The 16685-nt window shown below is 48.8% G+C and overlaps 1 protein-coding gene across 1 annotated transcript; it reads left to right on the forward strand.

The window, feature by feature from the left end:
• Positions 1-1066: 1066 nt before the first annotated feature.
• Positions 1067-4964, forward strand: LOC135819516 (uncharacterized). The gene is made up of 2 exons (XM_065332738.1): positions 1067-3786; positions 4145-4964. Exons 1-2 carry the CDS (start codon positions 1223-1225, stop codon positions 4365-4367), a joined length of 2787 nt encoding a protein of 928 aa, XP_065188810.1. The 5' UTR covers positions 1067-1222; the 3' UTR covers positions 4368-4964.
• Positions 4965-16685: the final 11721 nt, after the last annotated feature.

A 16685-nucleotide genomic window follows, 5' to 3' on the forward strand; every position in this document is an offset into this window, starting at 1 on the left:
GGAAAAATCCGTGTCAAACTGCACTGCAGTTGACACGGAATTTGGTACGTAGTTCCGTGTAGCAGAACCTCTCTAATTATGTTACAGGCCAATCGTGATTAGACTACGAGTACTGATTATTATCAAGAGTAGATAATCTAATAGTACTATCGGTACTGCTCATTGATAATAACAAGAGTAGATAAACTACTCTTGTTATTATCAATGAGCAGTACCGATAGTACTATTAGTAGCAGGGAGTCGTAAAATACCTATATATATATATATATTTTACGACTCCCTGATTAGTAGTAGTTGGCGCTGCAGCCAACTACTACTAGTAACTAATGTTGCTCACGTGACTTTCTTTCTTGAAAAATAATTCCACTTTCCAGCCTTTTTGAAGTCGTCTCTGGAATATGGGCCGATCAGTCCAGGCATCGTGTCGATGCCTGGACTACACACATTATACTGCATAGCCTAGGCTGACAGTTCCTCGGTATCACGGAATCCTATTGGCAGTTGGCTACTTCTCGCTGACAGCTAAAATCCGAAAATGCACTGTGATTCATGTCCTGAACAGTTCACTGAGGCCGACTTGCCATGATAATAGGGGGCAAATCACGAGAACCAGCACTACAACATGCCATGAAACGGTAATGCCTGTCAGCCAGTCTCACCACCATGCCATGCATGCTGGCCTAGCGCCTCCCGTACATTATGTACATCGCAAAGAAGAACCGTCAACCGGATTGATGGAACAAACTGAAACAGCCAACTAGTCTGCAACCCACGTAATCGCAGTGCACAATGCTATCCGGTAGTATCCCTTGCCTTGGCCCCTTGCATGCGCCACGGCCGGAGCTGAGGACTCGAGTGAGGAGGCGTCTGACGTGACTCGAGTCTGATCTGATCTGATCAGCTGACTCAGCTGAGTCATGATCGATGGTGGCATGGTGCTGTAAATCCAACCAATCACATGCCTTCCAGATGAGTAATCATGACCTCACCTCCTCTCACGCATGCGTAATGCGTACAGGATGACGCCAGCATCATGAAGTACATGTAAGCGCAAGTCCTTGTTCTTGAACAAGGAGCAAGGAATTTTCAGAACAGAAATCGACAGGAGAGCTAGAGGAGAGGAAGGGCATGTGCTTCTGACCAACAGTTACATTCTGAACCGAATAGAACGGTGTGCGAGTTGACGAGTGCAGCTCAGGGAAGGTGCCGTGGACCGTCAACCATGTTCACCGTCTGTGTATTCGACTGTGAGAACTATCTCAACAAACGCGCTGAGTTTTCCTGCCTCGGCGGCCGTTCTCCGACCTGGGAAGCTGTCCGCAGGGAGTTCGCGAAGGCGACCAACTCACGCTTCCAAGGTGTCCATTACAAAGATGAGGATGGAGATCTTGTGCGCGTGGATAGCGAAGAGGAATGGACCGAGGCGGTGAGGATTGCTACTCGGCGTGCAGACGGAAGGGAAGCCGTTTTGAATTTGTATCGGGGAGAGGTGGCAATGTCGAGGCTTGCACTTACTGAAGAGCTACAGGACGAGCAAGTCGAGAGCAGCCAATCCGCCGAAATTGACGGACCTGATGCGCCCAAGTGGTTCATCAAGTATATGTCGGAGAAAAGGGCAGAGGAGCAAGAGATGGTTAGTGCTGTCAAGGATTCCATTGTCAGCGGCGTTCTGCAAGGCTTGGACGGAGCTGTCGTTGCAAGCGTCTCGGCCAACACAATGAAGACTGCGCCCGCCGAGGCGTCCAGCCGGCCCAAGTATCACCATCAGAACGTGTACTGCGATGGCTGTGAGCAGCCCGTCGTGGGTACGCGCTACAAGTGTGGCAACTGCGATGACTATGACCTGTGCGAGGTGTGCGAGGCAAAGGGCAACGTGCACCGCGACGATCACGTCTTCCTGAAGCTGGACAAGCCAGCACCGCACTGCGGCTTCCTCGAGAACGCCAAGATGCAGCCACTGCTACGCTGCCTCGTTTACCAGCAGCAGCCAACGACTCCGAAAAAAGTCAAAGTCAAGAAGGATAAGTCATCTGTCAAGCGTCGACCGGCAAACGTTTCTCCCAGGGCCAGAAGGCCGTGTGATGCTCCCAAGCCGCCGTGCAACTACAAGACGGAACTGCTGATCGACGGCAAGGTGATGCCTTCGAGCACGCTGGTGCGTCCGGGCACGACCATTACGTACCGCTGGCTGGTGCCCGACTTTGGCTACTCGGCGGTGGGCCTGTCGCTGCACTGCATCGGCGGCTCTCTGGCGCCGGTTGAGTCGCAGGTGCCCATGCCCAGCGTGTTTGGCGGCGAGTCCTGCTGGGTGGGCGTGCAGCTGCTGGTGCCAATGGCCGGTAAGCACGAGAGTATCTGGGTGCTGCGCGCTAACGGTGTACGGGTGGGCAACCCTCTGCACTGCCGCATCACCGCCTGCGAGCTGGCCGGCTACAACTCGAAGTTCGTCACGGACGCCAATCTGCCGGACGACGCCATCGTGGAGACGGGCGACGTGCTGCGCAAGCGCTGGGTGCTGTCGAACAGCGGCACGGTGAGCTGGTGCAGCGGCAGCGTGTACCTGCAGAACGTGCGCGGCACACTGCGCGCCGCCAAGAAAAGCATCCCGGTGCCGGCCACTCGGCCGGGCGCCTGCGTCACCCTCGAGGCCGAGCTGCTGGTCCCCGCCGACATGGGCGAGTACGACAGCCTGTGGGTGCTGATGTGCGACGGCGTGCCCTTCGGACAGCAAATCTGGTGCAAGATAACGGCCATCGAGAAGACCGAGGTGCCCGCAACGCCGGCGCTCGACGTGCCAGTCCCAGCACGGCCCGTTGCGGAGCGGACAGAAGCAGCAGTACCGCCGCCGCCGTCTTCATCGCGTCCAGCACCGGCCAACCACAAGTACGCGTCGATGCTGCTGTCGCGAGACGACCTGGCGGCCACGGTGCGTCCCGCCGAGGTCATCCGCCACCAGTGGCTGGTGGCGAATAACGGCACGGAAGCGTGGGACTCGCGCGTCGTGCTCCTGTGCATTGACTCACCGCACCTACCCAGCGTGGTCGTGCCGCCGACGAAGCCCGGCGAGCAGTGCGCGCTCGAGGTGGAGATAATGGCGCCCGTCGAGCCCGGCGAGCACAACACGCGCTGGTGCCTGACGCGCAACGGAACGCCGTTCGGCTACATCTTCTTCTGCCCGCTGACCGTGATCGTGCCCAGTGCTGACGAGCCACGACGCTCCGGCGACCTGTGGAAGACCCTCATACCATCTTCTGCCACCACCACCGCCACCACCACTGAGGCTGAATCGTCCGCTTCATCGGAGGCCAGCGCTACCGCTACCCCTACCGCTTCTACCAATGACGAGGACACCCTCGGCGACAAGTACGACATTGTCCAGCCCAGTGAAATTCCCGACTACACTCCGTCCGCACCTGCCGCCGACGCCTGTTCGACCAGCGGCGAGGGTTCCACCGACGACGGCTACATCATGGTACCGCTTCCCGACTGCTTCAACCTGGATTCGGCCGACCTGTCTCTCAGCGAGAGCGCAATCTTGAGTGCCGCCACCGTCGCAACTCCTCCTGCTCAGCTCGACCTGATGACGTTTGATGCAGATGGCAATTCGACAGCTGCTCCCACACAGGCTTGTGCTAGTGACGCAGCAGCAGCCCGTGCAATCTCCCCTGACCATGCTGAGATCGTCCACAATTCGAGCCGCGATGGCAACCAGCGAGAGGCGAAGGTTGATGCCATCATGCATCCTTTTGCCGCAGCTGCGCAGCCAGATTCTTCATCGACGTCGAGGTAAGATTTCGAGTGTGTGTTTATGTGCATGTGTGTTTGTGTATGTGTTTGTGTGTGTACATGCGCTCGTGTGCGTGCGTGTACATGCATTCGCGCGTGTGTGTGTGTGAGTTCATTGCTGCATTAACCACAGTCTTCGCGCTGCTTATGCCGTTTAGGAAGCTAGGAAGGGGCATTTGTTGTGTCTTTTTTGTGATGCAGATGCAATCTCTATCTCTCTCCCTCTCCCTGTCTCTCTCTCTCTCTCTCTCTCTCTCTCTCTCTCTCTCTACCATTTTCAGAGCAATGGTTGTGTTGGGTACTCTGGCCGTGCACTCAGATCACTGAAGCAATGTGTGTGTGTTTGCTCTGTCCCTAGCCAATTGGTAATGAACGACGGCGCTCCACGCACCCTCCCGCAGGCGTCCAACTGGATGCCGCAGGCGAAGCAGTGGATGCCGCGCCAGGCCGAGACACCCATGGAGCGGCTCTTCGAGATGGGCTTTGGTAATCGTCAGCTGAACCAGTCCACCCTGGAGGAGTATAAGTACGATCTGGACCTTACCATTGCCGCCCTCATCCAGCTACAGGACCGATCATAAGTCCTGTCTGATTCTCAGCGCCAGCCGCTCCGTAAAAAGCAACAAGGGTGTAACTCTAATCCTGGTCTCCGTTTGCACGTAAGTTCTGTTGCGCATGCACGCACGGGCATATCCTCCCAATAAATATCTTAATTACTTTCTGAACTGCCTCTTGTGTGTGTGGGTGTATCCTGCCTCTAGCCTGGCTGGCTCGCCCACTCTGTTTCTACCCCGCTGGCATTTTAGCTCTGAATTCGTTTTCGCTGCGTATCCGGTCTACGGTCTCTGTCGCTCTGTACTCGCTTGCTTTGCGCTGCTGCATGCTTGCCCGATGTCGGTATGCTGTACTCTGCGTGCTTTCGAATGATTTACCGCTTTGCACCGCTTACTACTACTACCTGCTAGGTCCACCTTATAATTGAAATATTTTACTTCCTTGTATCGTCTGTCTTTTCTGAGATTTGTTTTTAGTTTGCCATAATGGCTCTTGTTTTTTTCTTTCTGTTGTCCCGACTGCATGAAAGCCCTCCACTGTATGTATGTGTGTAATACAGTACTTTCCAGTCGATAAAGTGATGTCTGTGATCGTTGTGAGAGCAACGTTTCTCACCCTTGGAATCTTTCAATGTCCTGTGTCTGCTTGGTGGAGTGCGTCCTATGTGTGTGTGTGTGTGTGTGTGGCTGTCTGGTTTATGCTGCAGCAACTGGAGAATGGATATAATATCTTTATTAGGATGACCCAGGATGTGTCTGTTTGGTGACTGGGTGACTGGTTTCCGCTACATCAAATGATTCTCCTGGGACGGAATGGGTTATTTGAACGTATTTCCTTGTGTCTTGGCCTGGGTTAGACTTCTAAGTTAGCCTTACGTCAGTTGTGCTTCTGCAATTCCTGTACCGGTACATGTTACTATGATGTTAGTGTACAGTTGTTGGTAACGTGATGTGCCCCAATTCATTTCGACAGGAACTTGACGCATTCGTTCATGTAGGGCACCCTGTAACTTTAGCGTAAGAAGACTTGGGAATGCCCAAGTAAGATAATATAAATATAATACAATACAAAATGAGCAAGGTTAGGGATAGCGGTGTGAGATATGGCCTTATGGGAGGCCCGAAGGCAGTCATCGTGCTTGCCTTCAGCCATAGGGTGCGTTCTTAAATCCTCTCGGAAAAGTTGGAGACTCTCCGAAAAGTTCGAGAGCTGTTCTTATATCCTCTCCGAATTTTAGGAGGCTCTCCAAAGCTCTCCAAGCTTCAGAGGTGGTTGAAACTTGGAGATTCCCGCGGTTTGGGATCAGCGCATGCGAACTAGGCTAAAAGCCACGTGTTCATCATGAGTGTACGCATTTCCCTTTCCGCATACGCACAGCGCATACTATATTCGTGGCACTCAAGATCGCGGCCCCTTTGGCGCTTTATTTTGCTTGACATCTTCAAAATATCTCCGAATTCTTCGAGACCCGTTCTTGAAGAATCCCAGTTTCTTCGACTTCTCTTTTCTTCTTCTCCTAGAAGCTAGAGAATTTAAGAACGCACCCTTAGTCAGTGGAAATTGACCCCATGAGGCGCTAGGCATGAGACTTTTTTTTCAAGTTTTTTTTCTATTATTTTTTACACATGCCAAGAGTACATAATAACCTTTTGAACCATGTCACGTGATGTGAAGTTCAGCCGTCGCAGCACAGCATAGACGTAGAGGTGCAGGCAGTTGCACACTCTTGGGGGTTAGGTACTTTTGCACATACTGGTACTGGTAACCGAACACCATCTGATGGCACAAAACAGCAAGGCAGCAATGAGACAACCATAATAATATTATGGAACGGCAGGAGTGGGGGAGAGGCAGCGGCAGCTTTGCCGACCATGGCGTTGAGTCTCACTCTCAACTTCACTTCGCAACGCGAGCCCTCCACAGGAACAACAGGCTGTAGCCTAGACTAGAGCCGAGGAGGGGGAGGGATTGCAGGGCGAAATACTTGAAGTACATGTATGCCCCATATCACTGAGAGCTCAGCTGCCGCTGTCCGCCTCTGAAGTCGGTGGTGGTGGCAGGCCTCTGAAAGTGACTGCCCCGGGCAGCGGGGGCAATTGTATGCATGCCATCGGGTACTTCGGCTGGGACAGTACCACTGGTGGTTTTGCATCTCTGCCCCCCCCCCCTGCCCCTCCTCCTTCGGGGTCTATGGTGGCTAGGTGCAACCGTTGCAGGCAATCCACAGCACAGGGATCAGTGCCAGCTCCAAAATTGGAACATCAGGCATTCGTTGTAGGCCTTGGCGGATAATGCCGGCAGAAAAATTGGCAGAATTCGGTACTTTTTCTCGTAAGTTTCATGCATGTTTGGTATGTGGATAAAGAAATGGAGCAGAATTCGAGGAATTGCCCGTCATAAGGTTTGTATGGTTCTGCCAATTTCGGTGCAAAAAAAGCAGAATCTGCCACCTTTTCAAGCATTATCCGCCAAGGCCTTAAGCGGGATTCACAGAGGCTTTTTTGCGATGCGACACGCGATGCGACAGACGCGAAACCGAGAAAACCCCAAATCGCAGCCATGTCGCACCCCACGCAACTGCCGCAACTGGGCCATCGCAGAAGTTGAGCTTGGCTCAACTTTTGCGATGCGATGCGATGCGACAAGCGATTTGGTGTACGATTTTGACCTTTTCTACAGCAAAGTTGTACAAAGGTGCAAGAGTTGCCTATAAATTTTTACAAGTTGTGTCAAACCGCGTGAATATCATGGTGACGTACCCAAATCAGCAAAACTTTGTCGCATCGTTGACTTCTTCTGTGAATGGTATTTCGCGAGTTCGCATCGCACGCATCCATCGCAGATCGCGTCGCATCGCGTGTCGCATCGCAGAAAAGCTTCTGTGAATCCCGCTTAATTCGTTGATGCCATCTTCGGTTCATCATTATTGTAGCAGTACAATGTAGTAGGCTCATGTTATTCGACCAGACGAGACCACACAAAGTATACAAGTAGTAGTCACAGAGTAGTAATTTTATTACTTTACTATTGCAATCCCCACACACTGTATTAAAGGCCGTGATCGTTTGGTCGGATCCACTGGATCTGCAGTGATCGATTGGTCGAATCCGGATCCAGATCCTTCGGATTTGGATCCAAGCAACCCTGCCCCGGGATCACGGGAGCAGGGTTGACTGGATCCATCGGATCCAAATGTGACCTTTGTGCGTATATGGCGGGTAAAAATCATTTTTGTACTCATTGTCGTGTGACTAGTCGACTTTTGTTGACTTTTCGTACGACGTGCGCGATCAGTACGACTTTCACCCTTTTGGGTGACCTGTCAGCGTCATTTTTTACTTCGTCAACATGGCAACAACCAATGTCCGAGGAAAAATGATCGGTTGATTCTGAAGAATCCGACGGATCTGAGATTTGGATCTGGATCCGGATCCGACCAAACGATCATAGCCTTAGTCTTTTTACAGGGTACATGTAAGTGCGTGAAATAGAGCTGAATAAAGAAAACCGTAAGTGCGTGAAATAGAGCCGAATGAAGAAAACCGTAAGTGCATGAAAATAGAGCTGAATGAAGAAAACCGTAAGTGCGTGAAACAGAGTAAAGAAATGCGGTTGCTGCATGCTATGCCATTATGTACTGCAAAAGAGGCTGCGTAGAATACTGTTGAACATTGCAAAGGAGGCTGCTTGGCGGCATGCTGCCGGAAGCGAATGCCACCTGTGAGCAACATTCAACCACAGCCACGTGACGCTTTCAAACACCAGCACGAACAGTCCCCAAGCAACACTCGACGACAGCAAGTAGTTACTCCCGACAAGCTTGTTTCATTCCAATTTAGATTAAGCTCGGGCGGATTAGGCTCGCAAAATCACGCCGCAATTATGCTTTCATCGATGCTCGCACTATGCTTGCAAAATCCTCATTATTATTATTATTATGCTTTGGCATGTGGGGTACTTGCATGTACATGTATTCACTTTGTTCAATTAGTTGTACTTATGGAGCCTCAAAGTTCAGGATATTGTGCGTTTTTCATTTTTGCAAGTGGCCATAATTATTACTTATTCTATTCATTTATATCAATAGTTTACTTTTTCTCTAAAAGATTTTTTCATCAGTATCATTACGAAATGAGTTACCTTTGAAAGTATCATGTTCAACTGTCTTTTTAGTCCGGCATCATACTCGTCCAACATGTCAACCTCGCAACGCGAAGAATCAGCCCATCTCTCCCACAGCTCCACCTCTCCTTCCATCATGACCGAACATCAACTATGCCTCCTAGGCTAGAGTAATACCCACTAGATCTAGTGCGTACACCGGTATGACCGTATCGAAACTTGCAATGGGAGTTGTCGATAAGATTATAGCCTGCAAAGCCATGGCTGCTAAAATCCAAAGGTCATGACTAGCTTCGTACCATGACTACCCGTCGATATCTAGTCCGCCCCATGGCTGATTCACTCGCAGCTTCTACTACATGTACAGTATCAGTATCAGCGTGAGGCATCGACAGAACTTTGAAGAAGAAGAGTTCGAGCATACAACAATGCATTGCCATGATTTCTACCCTGCTTTTCACTGAAAACTCGTTTTACCATGCAGACCACTGCAGCACTGATCAGGTGCATTGGACACAATTGTGTAGCCTACATACTAGAACTGTAGTACAATCATGTAGTTATGCTCCGACCTCCGAAAAGGTGCCAAATTATGCTCTAAGTTTTCAACCACCAAATATGCCAAGAATTATGCCGGCATAATCCGCTGGAGCCTAGAGACGAACTATCGATACAGGTACATGTACATGTGTACCTGTAATGTGTGTGTGTGTGTGTGTGTGTGTGTGTGTGTGTGCGTGTGTGTGCGTGCGTGTACGTGTGTGTGCGTGTGTGTGTGTGCGCGCGTGTGTGTATGTACGTGCGTGCGTGTGTGTGTGTGCGTGTGCGTGCGCGCGTGTGTGTGTGTGTTTCTCCGAGTCTCTGAGACTATCGTTGCCATGCCGCCCTGGGTAGGGATAAATCGATATCGCGGCCGTCCCAACTCTGTCCAGTGTTCCGATTGTCCTCCTGTTGCTGTGGGGCGGCCTGGGCGGTCCGAACTCGGGCGGAGCCAGGATCTTCGCCGGCGGGTTCGAATACTAGACTAGTGACGTGTTGGCCTGCCAAGAATCTGTTCAGCGCACGATGCAGTGCTGATACCGGTGCATTAATACTGCATTCGACTGGCTGGCATGCTGTCAAGTCTTGTACAACTAACAAACACGTCGTTAGTTTTTTTCCTGATACTTGTAGCACTAGTAGTAGTAGTAGTCAGGCGAGGCAAGGCACCCAGGGAGTTGTCAACGCACGCTTGTTTACTCTTCACCAGCACTAGCGCCATCTGCCAGGCGCTGGGCGAGAGGGGGCACTTGGAGCCGCCCTTGCCTCCTCCTGAATGAAGCAATGCGTGTTTTGAGAGAATCTAAGCATACGGCGGACATTGCTTAATTCGGGGTGCGATGACTTCATACATACACATACATGTATGTACATGTGGAACCAATTTCAACCAACTGCCTGAGATGCCGTCATTGCTTTAGCGACGTTCACGCATACTGATAATCGCAGGGCTGGTGAATGTCACTGTGCATGCACTCACCTGTGGCTGCAGTACGTTACGTCGCGTATCCATGATGGTGAAAATAAACACATTCCCGGATGCCCGTTCTCGCTCGTCCCTCTTGATACTTGTACTTTGGACTGTTGGGTGCTGCGCCCTGAAATACAACACTGAAAATCCCAAAACAAACCAGCCGGTTAGGTGCAACCGTAGTGGGTTGACATCACCTCGTTACGAGCGAGCGCGGGCAATCGGGATCGAACCTGTGATGACGTCTATACTGCCTCTTTACAGATCATAGTAAACAAGACATGGTTTCGGACAGTTGCATCTGTTAGCGCAAGCTGCAGCATATCACTAATTTTAGTAATTTATCACTAACTTGACTTATTTAGTGGCGAGCACTCCCCAGGACTAGAGTCGATGAAAGGCTAGGGGTAAAGCTGGCACGAATCGTTTAAAGTCCACTGCTCGCACGGTCAACAGGCCAGAAGTAGATCACGTCTGGCGCGAGGATGAGTCTTTATTATGTTCCGCGTAATTCTTGTACACTGGTATCGATGTAGTCACACTTCACTGCCTTCAAACAACGACTTTGTATCATTAGTATACAATGGCTGTGCTCGTATGAGCAGTCCGCCTGCCAAGCGAAATGCGGATTAGCCTGGCCAAGAGTACCAAGTTCGGAACACTGTCCCGGGCAGTGGCCACTTGACTCCGCAGGGGAGAGCTAGAGAGAACTATGTCAAGGTTGAAACAAGACACACACGCCATAACTAGATAGACCAACTACTGAGTACTGTTTAAGTCGACCAACGGCTAGGGCCCATACTTTGCTGCACCAACCGCTAGATTTTCCGACATCTGACTTCGCGGAATTGTTCTCAGACTGTCGACCCCAGCTGGAAATCCAGGGCAGTTTGAAGAACGCGCGATGTCGCCCTGTCGCGAAAGCACAGTACCGACGCAGGAGAGCGGGCATTTTGACGAGACCCGCTACACGTACATTCCCCACTCCCCCTATTATCGGCAGCCAGCCATTGCGTCAAGATTGCCTGAAGTGGACAGCTGCAACAGCACTGTTTTAAGCCGAGAGGGGAACCGAACCGTACCGACATCAACAGAGGACAGCCACCCGCTCACTGCTCATCCAGCGCCAAGCCGATCGGACGGCATTCTTCTGCGCGCCGTCCAGAAGATTCTGCTTCCGTTCTGGCTGGGCTGGCAGCTGCTGCCCGGGTTGACCACGTGCCAAGAAATCGCGCTGCTCGTTGTCATAGTGATGTCGACCGTGTCCACACTAGCTGTGTTTGTCTTCCTAGCGTACGCGCGTCGCTTCCTGCTCGTCTTGGCCGCGGACCTGATCTCGCAAGGGCGCATTCAGCTGATGGGAGAGTTCACATCGCCCGCCATCAACCTGTCCTTCTCATTGGACACCATCCTCTCCTTTGTCAATGATACCGGTGTGGTATGACTTGATTCGTCTGATCTTACGCCCAAAACCCGCCAGAATTTACGCCCAAAACCCGCCAGAATAGTGGTTGATGAAAGCCTCTTTTACGGGCAAACCGAGCACAATTATCACCGGTGAATTGTTCAATTCAATGCAAATGAAGAGAAGAACTTTATGAAGTTGGTAATTTTTTGGTATGTTTCATGCTAATAGTTGTAATGTTATCCATTAGATGAAGGAGGAGCAGAATTCGAGGTATTGACCGCTAGAAGCTTAGTACGGCTTTGCCAATTTCAATGCTTTACGTGCAGAAGCTGCATGCCAATTTGTCGAGTAATAATCCGACAAGGGCAACCCAGGAAGTAGGCATGCTTTGCGGTGCACGGAGCACGAATCGTGCACGTGATAGTGATTGGATTCGTGATTGCTCCGTGTGTGTGTGTGTGTGTGTGTGTGTGTGTGTGTGTGTATGTGTCACGCTTCCGTGGGATAGAGTATCTTTCACTAGCTGTACTGTTCACATCCTGCTTCTAGGGCTTCAGCAAACTATGTTACTCTAATGGCTTTAGAAGCCTGCTGATGAGGCTCGAGAGAGCATGCTTCGATGACCCGATATGCATTAATTTGAGATATCTTTCCTGCTCGTTCTAACCCTGCTTCCACTCATTGCCACTTCTTTTTTCCTTCTTTTTCTTCCTTTCTGACTCTTCTTACTGGTTGTCATCGTTTCATGATATTGGGCAGAACTGTCCGTTTGACATGCGATGTAAATACTATGTACATAAACAACAGCATGTACATGTACAATGTAGATCTCTCACAGATTGGACAACATTCCCTTTCATCTCATCCACCCTTCCAGTCAACTCCTCTGATAAGTATCCAGTTTGTGGTACCTTTGGAGAATCCTTAAAAAAACGTCCGAATGAATGAAAGAATGAATGGACAACTTTCCGATTTCCACCCATACATGTACATGTACATGTACATGTACAATATAACCAGCGAATGACCAAAACCTATTGCAGGTACCCTTCTGGCCCGGTCCTTCTGGTCGAGGTACGATCCAGTTCATTGGTGCCATTCTCTGGAACAGGACACCGCCCATGATGCGCTGTGAACCTTGTCACGCCCATTTCTGTGCTCTCTCGAAAGCGTCCAAGTATTCAAAATAGGTCACTTTTTTATCTGGTCACCAATGGTCAATCCTTCGGTCAGTTACGTTTTCGGTTTTCAACAGGGTTCTTTTTCCCGCAGATCTATCTGTAACCTATTCAGTTACCTTCGGCGACTTCTTTCACTTGTGATTCTTTTCTCCTCCCCTCCCCATTACTATTATTATTATTATTTTAAAACGAAGGTAAGTTATGGGTCGCAAATATCCACGCAAACACACATCCAGTCATAATAAGGCACTTGTCATAAGTATCCGAACGTTTTCGGTCCCTTCTCATCAAGGATTATACAGGGAATGGCTCAAGCTGGAAAGACTAAAACTTATATAGCGTAAAGATAATTAGATAACAACACTCGTGACAATGTGGAAAATTATCAAGTTTAGCACGACACAAAACTCGAAGGAAAATAATAATAGTGACAACACCATAGTGAGCAAATTAAGTTACATTGTTACCACCTCGACGAGGAGTAACACCAAACAATTGTAGCGACAACACATTTTCTTTCTGTACGCAAAGTTCAGGATCTAATTTACGGATATACAAAGCTTCTAACACAGCCAAATGTAACGCACATCTACCACGTGACAATATTGAGAAAACATTATCACTGTACAACTCACGACAATTGGTACGGGCTGACAGATGTTGCTTGATTGACGAAGTGCGATTCTTAGCTCCATTGGGTGTTGTCTCCTCCAATGTCCCGTCATCTCGCCTCTTCGTGGCATCACCACTATCTGTCTCTTCGCGTTTCCGCGGCCTTCCACGTTTCTTGACACTAACCGTTGGGTGCGCGATACCCGGTGTCCTTTCCGTTACGTCTCCTCCATTGCGGATTTCTATTGAGCTTCTTACTCCAACTTGTCCGGTGTCCGATATTGAGGTTAGTTTTCGTGGTCTACCACGTTTTCGAATATTAACTGTTGTTGTCACTTCCATTGTCGTTGTACGTTCGTCCTCATCAGTCCGTATTTTCACTTGGCTTCTCGTCACCCTTTCCGACGCCGACAGATCCTTTGTCAGTTTCGGTGGTTTACGTGTGGGTCTTTCACCATCTTTTATGCTGTTCTCAGCTGGCCCGTGTCCTACACACGCAGAGGAGGACGGGCATGCAGTCACATCTTCACGGGAAGAGGAAGATCCACCGGGTAAAGGACACCGGGTATCGCGCACCCAACGGTTAGTGTCAAGAAACGTGGAAGGCCGCGGAAACGCGAAGAGACAGATAGTGGTGATGCCACGAAGAGGCGAGATGACGGGACATTGGAGGAGACAACACCCAATGGAGCTAAGAATCGCACTTCGTCAATCAAGCAACATCTGTCAGCCCGTACCAATTGTCGTGAGTTGTACAGTGATAATGTTTTCTCAATATTGTCACGTGGTAGATGTGCGTTACATTTGGCTGTGTTAGAAGCTTTGTATATCCGTAAATTAGATCCTGAACTTTGCGTACAGAAAGAAAATGTTTTGTCGCTACAATTGTTTGGTGTTACTCCTCGTCGAGGTGGTAACAATGTAACTTAATTTGCTCACTATGTTGTTGTCACTATTATTATTTTCCTTCGAGTTTTGTGTCGTGCTAAACTTGATAATTTTCCACATTGTCACGAGTGTTGTTATCTAATTATCTTTACGCTATATAAGTTTTAGTCTTTCCAGCTTGAGCCATTCCCTGTATAATCCCTGATGAGAAGGGACCGAAAACGTTCGGATACTTATGACAAGTGCCTTATTATGACTGGATGTGTGTTTGCGTGGATATTTGCGACCCATAACTTACCTTCGTTTTAAAGTATTATCCGCCTCCGACCTCTTTTAAAAAATTATTATTATTATTATTATTAAATTTGTCATGTCGCTCACATGTATAAAAGAAGGCGCCATCGCCTGTAAGCCTTGACAGATTATGCTGATATTTTCGTGAAATTATGCTTTCCGCATTGCTGAACATATTGCAGAATTATGCCATTTTATGCTAAAAGTTATCATATTATGCCGCATTATGCTCACATATGCTGCTAATGTATAATGGTTCTGTGCAAAATAACAAGGGATTTTTTTGCAGAGGGCTTTGTACTGTAGTAGCAAACGTTTAACGGGGTCAACGCACCGTCCGACCTAGCTACGACCGTCATTGATTGTAGTGGACTGGACATGTTATCAAGGGAGTCGTAAACCTACAACTTCCTGGTGCATCTACTTGTACTTGTACTTGTAGAACATGTACAACTGTATGGAATTTGATGCGAACAGGCGGATTATTCCCGATTTTATGCGATTCGTATGCAATTTGCCTCAAATTATGCGACTATTCGATTTTTGTAGGAATTATGCGAAAAATTATGCTAGCATAATCTGTCAAGGCCTAATCGCCTGTTTGTGTTGCGACTTTAAATAAAACTCAACAACAACAATAGCACACTATGTTTTATCGTCTGATGAGTGTTTTTGAACACGAAACTCGGAGCCAGGAGAAAGCTTTTGGGCTCTGTTGTTCTGCCTTGTGTAGTACGCGTATTACAGATACATCGTATTCTCTCTCTCTCTCTCTCTCTCCCCGCCCCCCCCCCTCCCCCCGCCCCCTCCCCCCGTTTACTCGCAGTTATTAGTATCCTATTCTCTTACTATGTGCTTCCATAGCTTTTACTATGTTCTTCCATAGCCACTTCTAGGCTAAGCCTTCGCCGTCATTTTATTGGGTCGTCATCCCGTTTGAATGTGCGAAGTGAAATAAAAACCAACCAACCAACCAACGCTCTGCCCTTGTTATAGAGTGTTGAGCCCTTTTTAATGCGCTTCCCGAATCCCTTCGCACTAATCATATCCCCAATTTATTTCGCCAGTAACTTAACTCATTCATTCATCTTGGGCACCCTGTAAGAAGACCTTAGGGTCTGTTGGGAATGCCCAAGTAAAAAAATAAAATAGAAAACACTACAACACACAATACATGTACTATTCGAAGCACGAACCTAAGCCACGTTGTGTACAAGGTACACGTACATGTACAATGTACATTACATCAGAATTTCCACGTGCGCCACTATACTGCCCTCTTCAATATTACTTCCTTTTAAGTTACCGGCCTTATATTTTTATTCCTCTCTCCCTGCTTGTCTAACATCTCCCTATTATTCTTTCAGTCCATATCATGTGATTAGGAAACTTGGCCAGTCTGTTCATCGTCTCTGAAAACAAGCACGAACAACAACAGTTTCCCCAGCGAGTGTTTTTCACCTTTTTTCTTCTTTAGAAAAAAATTAAACTGCGGCCGACTACCTGCAGTACGGTACGAGTTTTCACCGCGTCTTGGGGGTTAGACATGTGGAAACTGCCTTCCACCAAGGCTGACATCCCAAGATTCACTTTCTAAATTTCAGCAGCAATATCGGTTGCGCGTGAAAAGTTTTAAATTTGACTGTAGTGGTATTACATCCCTGGACATTTAAATTAATTGTTTTACTTTGAACAACCCAGCCCTGTGTTTATTGCTTATTAATATAATATACTGTAGCGCGTGCAACTTTCCTCACTGTGTTTTTTCTAGTGCATGATTTGCATCAGGAGATCCCCTCGACAGGCCATCGCCTCTGGGAGATCCTTTAATAAAGATTATATAAATAGAAAAGTTGCCAACACGGGCGTGAGCCCGCCCCTGGGCACCAGCTAGTGTTTCCAGGCACAATGGTGTCACCACAGACATTTTGAGGTAGCTCGTCGTCGCTCTAGCGCCAGAGTGCTCTAACTACGAAAAGTAGCGAGCGATGCATAGCGCAGCAGCACTAATGAAGCAGCCTACAGAAAGAGCTCAACAAGTAAGTTGAATCATCAGAATGCCGATAATATTATCATGCAAGGCAACACTTCATAACATTAGCGCTGACAGACTGGCAGATAAAATTATTGACAGGTCAAGCAGGAAAGCAGATTGAGACGTCAGCCTTATACATGTACATGTACTTGAACAGAAAGCGCACGGCCCGATAGGAGCAATGGAAGCTTTCAGTGGTAGCGTGTAGAATATCGTACATTGTACTAATAATAATATGTATTGCCATCTTGCCGAAGAGGCTGTGCTGCCAATTGAGACAGGATACGATGACAT

This window comes from Sycon ciliatum, chromosome 6 (genome assembly GCF_964019385.1).
Source record: "Sycon ciliatum chromosome 6, ocSycCili1.1, whole genome shotgun sequence".
Classification (NCBI taxonomy): domain Eukaryota; kingdom Metazoa; phylum Porifera; class Calcarea; order Leucosolenida; family Sycettidae; genus Sycon; species Sycon ciliatum.